The 8,690-nt window shown below is 38.6% G+C and overlaps 1 protein-coding gene across 8 annotated transcripts in view; it reads left to right on the plus strand.

Moving 5' to 3' along the window:
* The window catches only part of TGFBR3 (transforming growth factor beta receptor 3), a 175,574-nt gene extending 168,518 nt beyond the window's left edge, over window positions 1-7,056 (plus strand). For 3 of the 8 annotated variants that reach the window (XM_034779114.1, XM_034779113.1, XM_034779112.1), the window contains one exon: window positions 3,271-7,056. In XM_034779114.1, the coding sequence (XP_034635005.1) occupies window positions 3,271-3,389 (119 nt within the window). In that variant the 3' untranslated portion in view covers window positions 3,390-7,056. Of the gene's footprint in view, window positions 1-2,007; window positions 2,048-3,268 lie in introns of all 8 variants that reach the window. The other 5 variants (XM_034779115.1, XM_034779116.1, XM_034779110.1 and 2 more) reach the window with 3 other exon arrangements.
* The last annotated feature ends 1,634 nt before the right edge of the window (window positions 7,057-8,690 follow it).

An 8,690-nucleotide genomic window follows, 5' to 3' on the forward strand; every position in this document is an offset into this window, starting at 1 on the left:
GTTCCTGTGTTCCAGTGGTAACAGCTTTTTCTATTTTTTTTTTTTTTTTTTTATGAAAGGGAGTTTGCTTATCACTGACTTATAGATATGTCCTTTAACATGACAGGAAGGGAGGCTTATACCCAAAACAACTAATGGATAGAGGAACATTTTATAATGAAGGAGAAAATGCCCAAACGAGGTTTATGAAAAGCTTATAATAAGATAACACAACAAGAAACTACTTGCTATAGTTTACTTTGTTTATATACAAAGCTGTTTCTAATGAAAAGATAGGAATGAAACATTTTATTTAAGAAATGCTGTGCTAGATTCAGTTATACATAAAAGAAGTCTATAATTTGTGGAATTACTTTGGATTTGTACAGATCAGAAACTGCCTCACAAAATTAAATGTCTTATTTAGTGTTGAATCCATGGGCAAAATTCTGACCTCTGTTAAAGCAATGCAGCGCCATTGACTTAATTGAGGAAGAGTGTTTGTGGGGAGTTTTCTTCCTATCTTTGAAAATAGTGGGGTGCAAGGCAAAAGCTGTGCACTCTTTAGATAGTAGGTATTACTAGTTAGGCATACGGCAGTGATTGTAGGATGAGCTGGTAGCAACCCCTATATTTAGGTTGCCTAGCACTTTTCATTGTGAAGGACTCTTGTGACCTCTTCTCTTGACAAGCTCTCGTACCTCCATTGTTTGCAGCAGGGCTTTGATATTTAGTAGGTGGGAATCTCCTTGTGCTGCAGAAGTGCCTCTTCATTCGCCCATGATATTCCATTCAGATATGGGTGAGCTTTGATGCCCTGCCTGACCTCTATGGGGTCAGAGTTTTTTTTTATTTTGTTTTTTCCAGGTTTTACAAATAGTGACATTTAATGTTGCTTATATGTGTTTTGTTAAATGTTTATTTGTATTGTTTTTACATAAAATATAAAGTTTTTAACTAAAAAAAAATGGGGTGAGTTACAAAGTGTTAAAAATCACCATTTCCTTTCTGTCACTGGGGTTCCTCCGGAAAATTTTGGCAACCTGCCAAAATTTCTGAACCGTTCCAAGACTGGGCTCATGTTGCTGCCGCAGCAGCACACACTGCAGTGGGAACAACAGAGAGCTGCCAGAGCAGCTTTTAGGGGACAAGGAGGAGTGTGAGCCAGTCTGCTCCACCCCTGGAAATCCTAAGATCCAGCACATGGCCCCCCCCCCCCCCCCCCGTAGCCCATTTACCACTGGGGGCACCACGTGTGGTAGGAGCTCTCACAACTCCTGGGCAGGGAAGGAGTGGGGGAGGGAGGGAGAGAAAGGTCGGCGTCCCCTCAACTGCCCCTATGGACCCTGCACATGGTACCAGGGGTCAGTCACCCATCTGGGGGCAACTCATGGGACAGTAGCTATCCCACCTGTGGCTGGCCTGGGCTTCCCCTGAACACTCTTCAGAATCAGCAATCCTGTCTCCCCTCTTGCTGCTAGGCCTAAGGTGACCATGCGCCCCATTTTGGCCAGGACAGTCAGTCCCATTTTAAGCTCTGTCTTGTCCATCCCGACTTTCTTGGCAAAAGTTGGATCAGTTGGCAAGAGCAAACGGGACAAATGCCCACTTGTCAAAAAAAGTGGTGCGGTGTGAAGGAACAATGTGGATGTGGGGGGGTCATGGTTTGAGCAACCAGCGACAGCCTCTAGCGGGGAGCCGGCTGGGGCCAGCCCGGGGGAGGGGGGGCAGGCGGGCGGCTGGAGGGAGGGGCTGTGCTGTAATGCTGAAGACTCTGGGTTCTAACACCGCTGATGATTGGGAAAAGGGCTACAGATCCAAATAATAGAATTTGTAACCTTTTTCTTTAAAAAAACATTAGGAAACCACAGGACTACATTAAAAGAACATTAAGGTTACAAAGTTAAGCACTTCAAAGTTAGGCAATGCCAGATTTATGGTTGCCTGTGCAACCTTAATCCCCCTCTCCCCCATATGCATTGTGATACTATCTTTAATTACACAATCATACTATTTTTCCCCCCACAGGACCTCTGCCTCATTCAGTGCACAAAATGGACAAGAAAAGGGAAGTATTAATATTGCACAGGCATCAATAAAATCAGGCATTTTCTAACTTTTTAGTGCTTGACTTTGTAATCCAAATAACATTCTTTTAACAGTAGTGCGTGTGTGTACTTACACTCTGAGCATGAAATTGCAAGAATATTGTACCTTATACTGTGCTGTAACTACTGCTTATACTGTAGTAGCTATGTGGAAGCTTGCTGTAACCCTGCTACATTACATTTAGAGTGGGATATGCAAATCAACTCAGCATTACAGGATAGGCCATTTTCCTACTCTGAAAACAAATGGTGGTCTGTCTCACGATACGTGCCATCCTCCTGTGACTGAGGAGGGGGAGGAGAGTGCTTTCAGATCCAACTCATTAGTTTTAGTAAATGCACTGCTCCATGTGTTGGCATTAAGACAAAATGTTCTACACTTTTCTAGCTGTTTTCCATCAAACAGAAAAGCCCACAAAAAAATCTAGGGTCTGATCCTGATCTGAGTTATGGGATACTCCTGGGGGCATTCTGCGCCAAAAAAATTAAAAATTCTGTTCATGATATTTTAAAATTCTGCAAATTGTATTTGTCAAAACAGCGCCACATAATCACGCCACCTTCAATTATTTTGGTAATTTATTTGAAAAGACCTGTCAACAAGTATGTCTGTAACAATACAGACACACACAAAAATTCCCCCAGGAGTAGAGAGTTAAAGAAACCTCTATGACAAACCAGTTCCTGTTTCTCTGCCCCCTTCTCCCCCGCCCCCCAGATGGGAGGCCAGTTACCCACAACCCCTCTCCCATAGCCCAGCCACGGGGGCCCCCCAGCCAATACACCTGAACCCCTTCCCCCAGAGCCCAGCCACAGGGACCCCCTGGCCCAGATTCCCGCACCCTTCTCCCCCATTGCACAGAATTCCCCCAGGAGTATGGTGACTGAACCTCAGTTGATAAATAGCTGACCGTAGGATACACACAGCATCCATAGCTGAGCTCACTGTCAGCTGCTTTTATACAATTAAGAAAGCAGCTAGAAAAGATTTTTTCCATGTAAATACTACCCAGAGGTGTCAAAATCAAGTAACATTTTTAACAAATGTTTCCATTTGAAATGTATATCCAGTGCACAGTTTTTATGGAAATAAAAATGACAAGAACATTGGAAGGTGGTAGAAATATTTTTGCTGTAGCATATAACATTTTCAGTTTCCCTTTTTTTTTTTTTCTTCCCCCAGGGGAAACAGCAGGAAGACAGCAGGTCCCCACATACCCACCAGCCTCTGAAAACAGCAGTGCCGCACACAGTATCGGCAGCACACAAAGCACCCCCTGTTCTAGCAGCAGTACAGCCTAACCCAAGGGGAAATAAGTCCAAGGAGCATCATAGGAGGGCAGAGGTTCAAAGAGACAGTTTGTTGACATTAGCTGTCTAAAGTTGGAAGGATTAATTTGGTTTCTTTTGAGAAAGGAGGGATTTCACTGTAGAAAAAAAAATCACCGGATCTTCTGGATAAATACAGTCTTTGGACCTTTCTACAGCATGTTATGCTACATGAGACAAAGCTATTAATTCTACAGTACTGCAACCTGTTAAAAGGGTGTGTGGGCTCTCAGTGTGAAATACATGCCAGTTTGAAAAATGCTGCTTTGTCTATACAAAATAATTTTTGGTTCCTAAACCTTTTCACTGGTAAGGTGTTCGTAAAGGGATTTCAACAAGATAAGTAGAATAAAGGAAATCTTAGGTCAAAGGATTCCTACACATCAGAAGAAGAAAGTCTCAAGCTCAGATCTACTTGGTTAAAAACCATTTTATTACTTCAGCTATATTTAACCACTTCAAAATAGCGCCTTGTTTTCTTGAGCTTGACTGCTATAGCATCTTACCTGCTTTCTTGTTTTGTATACAGTTTCAGGTGTTTAAAATATGTTTGCCTTTGGTAATTATAATGCTCACTAAAGCAACATTCCCTTTCTTGTTCACTGGGCCAAAACTATCTTCAGTTAGGGGTTTTTACCCACTATACACACAAAGATTAAAGAAAGATAATATGCACTAATGTTAATGTGTGTATACTTAATGAAATATCTTTATGCAAATGTATATACCACAGTATACACCATTTTACTTAATCTAGCATGTCTATTTTTTAGACAGGGAAAATGATATTAATATCCCACCCACGAGGATGTTGTTAGATATTTATAATTGGCTCTTTAGTTTATATGCATATTTTGAAATTAATATAGAAAAAAGTATATTGAAATATACTTGGCTCAGTCGTACATTCTTTGTGTGCCCCGAATTCCAGTTGACATCACTGTGATTTTGAGTGCACAACGAATATACAACCGAGCCTATCTGTATAAAACACTGCATATAAAAATTAAACTGTTCTTTTAAGATAACAGTCCACAGCGGTTTGTGTCAAACTACTAGTTAGTCATATGAACTTTGCAGTTGGATATTCCCAAAGTAATGTTAGAATGTGAGATGGGCAATAAGGCACTAATTTTCATAGTATTATTTTAGTGCTTTTGCCATACCCTGACCTTACAATAAATCCCAAATGGAGGGAAAAATTAGATGTGAATTACTTTGAATATTATGGTGTCACTTTGCAACTGTAATATGCTCTGATTCCTCTGTTTTTGGTTTGTTTGGGGTTGTTTTTTTAAGTGAACGCTATTCTCTTGTCACAGGATATGAATGACTTTAGTAGAGGCTGCTTGTATTCTACAGCAGGAGAATAGGATTCTTTATATTAGGGTGATATTCTCCTAAGTCTGAACTCAATTTTTCTATTGCTAACTCTACACTTATGCCATGTATACAACTCATATTGTCAATGGATATTCAGCCTGTATCATGAGATCAAAATGTGCAATAGAGATACGTACTCAGGATCAGATAGCAGAATTTTTCCCTTAATTTTTTAAACACATTTGTCTCTGATCCTGCAAATGTTTATGCACATGGGTAAACTTACAGACCAACCCTGATGTTGCAAAGGCTTATCCATGTACTTAACTTTATGCCCTGTGATCAGTCTGTGTCAATGGGAACTGCTCACAGTGAGTAAAGTTAAGCACGTGAAATCCTTTGCAAGATCAGACCAATGAATAATTCCATTGAGTTCAACAGAATGACTCACATACATAAGTGTTTGCAGGATTGAGTCCTTCATGTGGGGAGAACAAATATGCTACCTGTGTCTTTGAAAATAATGCGCTTTGCCTAACCTTCAGCAGAATGTATTGTATAAGCATATTCTATGTATAAAATCTTTAAAGATGTCTTCAAAGAAGACTAAAGTCTTTAAGTCAATCATAGCTATATTTTACTACATTAAATTTGTGTATAAAGATATATTTAAGTGTTTTAGATAAATTTAAATTACTCTATATATGTTTAATTTCAGTTACTGTGAATTTTACATTTTTTGTAAATTCTTATTACCATTTTAACCCTTTCCTTCTCAGATTAAAAAAAGTAGAGTCTCATAGGAAGTCTTAGAAAATTCTGTTGTTGTGATGGACAGGTTAAAAACCCTTTGTGTAAGATAGCTAATTGTATATTGTTGAGAGAAACATGCTGCATTATCAATGATTTTTATCAATAATTTACTCTAATTTTAAAACTTACAGATTTATATTTCCAAACTGACAAACCAAAAAATACAGTGCATAAAAACAAAATTGACTTTTTAGCCTTATATCCAGGATACAATTTAAATTAATAGGCTCATCTTGATGTACTTAGCTGTTTAGAGTTAAGAGTATTTCAAACGGAGTTAATGGAAAATTACCAATATGTTAATTGGATAATGGATGTCATCAAATGCAAGTGTAGTTTCTTATAGGATTGAACAGTCTCTTCTGTAGGCAAGAGAAGTAAAACAAGGGCATTTCCCAATTAATAGCTTTATTAGAAGAATGTACCATACCTTGCAGCAGTCATTGACTATGCAATTCAGAATACTGCTACAAATGTAAAGTCTTCTTTTATAAAACAGCCATTTATATTTACTGCAAGTTTCTTTAAAGTTATATTGTGTTGTATATCATTGAATGTTTCACTGCAAAGCCACAGTTCCTTGAATCTATCAAGAGGCCTGATCCTGCCATCATTACTCAAATGAGATATTTATCTTGTTCAGAGGAGCAGCACAAGGCCTATGTGCCATTTACATCCCATCTAGTTACTCAAAATGGGGCTCATGAGACTTAATTGGTGCTGGCCTTCTCTGCCAAGGTGAATTTCACAAGTCATCTTATTGAGTCCAGTGGGGTATCTGGTGGAAGGATGGCAGAATTGGACTTTTAAAAAGACAGCTTCTGATGATAAAAGCCATTAGTGAAATACTTAAACTCCAAGGCAGACTGCTTATTGTGTTCATATATTGTCTAATCACTAGCTTTAACCTTTAAAAATATTTGGTGTTGGGTAGCTGTTACATTTTCGTTTTAAGAAGTCAAAACATTCTGAACTGGGCTTTTCCATTGCATTTACCAGATGGAAGAGGGTTTTGCATAATGTCTCTAGAGATGATTGTAAATTCTTTTTGTTCCTCTTCTAATTGTTTTCTGTAATGTATATACCAGTCTTTTCTGTAATGTGTATCTACCTCATCCTTCACAAGAAGACTTGTACTGCTGGTTATGCTGACAGCACTTTCTGTGAGGTAACTGTTGTGCTCTGTTTTTGTCAGTCAGACATGGGGTGTTCATGAAATTAATTGGTATTAGCTATCATGTTTTCAGCTGGTTCCAAACACAGTACTTTGATTTTTTTTAATCAGTTCTTAATTAGCAAAATTTCATCACAGATGTATTTTTAAAAAATCAATGGGAGAAATGAATCCATTAATCCCTCTGGCCAGTCCGAACACCCCATTGGTATTTAGTTCTGTGTTCAGTATTTCAGAAGACTTGGGGAAATGCTTAATTGTACAGTTTTGATAACCACAGTGTCATGTCATCTTAGTCTGTGCATAATAAAGTTATATATCAATTATTAATAAATGTGTTGCTTCATTTTCTGAAGTACTTCAGGCATTATTGAACACTGACAAAACGTATAGGCCATATTGTGCCTTAAGAGCTCATATTCACCTCCCATGAGCTTCAATCTGAGCTGCATGTCCAAGAGCAGTCTGTGTTCCTGTCTCATTCTTATTTACTTTGTCCTTCCTCACCTTCCGTCCCCTTCCACATTTCATCCCAGGCCTTTTGCGGGCTCCTCATTACCATGGCTTACAGCCAAAGTCAGTAAACAGACACAGAAATATTGAATTCCTCCACCTCTGTTCATCCCAATCCTGATCCTGCAAGTCCTTACATAGTACACAGCAAGATATATAAGGGTGTTTTACTACAGCACAAATGCCAGGCACAAGTAAGATTAAGGAGCCACCCAGTAGTCCTTCACACTGATCAGTAGAAATCCCAAGTCTTGTTGCACCCACTCCCTTAATTGCTAGTGTCCACGGTACAGTAGGAGAACGTCTGAGGAGACATGGTCTAAGCATGATTTTCATTGTGTTAATGAGTAGCTTAGCTACTGTATGTATTTTTCTCCATAGGTCTTATTTCAACTACTAGGCACCAGTAGCTTGGCAGCCATGTATCAGCTCTTATGCAGGCCAGGATTTTTGGTGATCACTGTCCTGCTCTTTCCTTTGTACCTTGCTTATGTGCACAACTCTCCACATCGGCACTGTGCAAGATCAAGTCAAGCGTAGCTTCAAAGTTGCTCAAATGTCCGAGTTAATTTGCAAACTTAAGTTCCTATTAAAGGGATACAAAATGTTCAGTGATTTTTTTTTAAATGCCAAGACTCCCATAAACTGCAAAATTCCTCACTAATAAGATGCAGTCATAAGTTTGCAGATTGCATGCATGAGTTATAATTCACAGAGGTGCAATTAGGGTGACCAGATGTCCCGATATTTGGGGCTTTGTCTTATATAAGCACCTATTACCCCCACCACCGTCCCAATTTTTCACACTTGCTGTCTGGTCACCCTAAGTGCAATAGATACAGAGCTTCATAGTGACCATATTTCAGTTTCTGCAATTTTTCTTTTGGCACAGAGCTGTCCAGGTCTAATTTTCAGTGTTTTTAAAAAAAAAAAAAAAAGTTGGGTCTGTGCTTCACCACTATCTTAAAAAGGTTTATATTTTGAGCGATGTATGGAACAAAGATGATCTGTGTCTTAGTTTTCATTAAAAAAATCACAGCCATCAAGTTTTGTGTTGATTACATAACTATTTTTAAAATTTGTTAAATAAAATCCTTGAATATTATTAAGTGATCATCCACATTTATAAAGTGTTGGTTTCTGCCAGGCACTTGTGAATGATATAAGCATTTTGGAGAGAGAAGAAATATTACTATGGGCCTATTTCAAGAAAAACATAGTCCAGACCTTTTCTACTCTAAACAGAATTAAATGTGTAGCAGCATTCCCTCCAAGAATATATACAAGAAGAAGGGTCCAATATTTTGATAGATTTTCATAGTTGTCATTTTGTAGTTGTAAAACATATTTATGAGGATTGACGTCAGTTTGCTGCCTTCATTTTTATACTTTATTCCCAGTTCTTCAGACATTCTGAACTTGTGTTCACTTACGTGGACTGGATTCCACAC

The sequence above is a fragment of the Trachemys scripta genome, chromosome 8, assembly GCF_013100865.1.
Source record: "Trachemys scripta elegans isolate TJP31775 chromosome 8, CAS_Tse_1.0, whole genome shotgun sequence".
In the NCBI taxonomy this organism is placed as follows: domain Eukaryota; kingdom Metazoa; phylum Chordata; order Testudines; family Emydidae; genus Trachemys; species Trachemys scripta.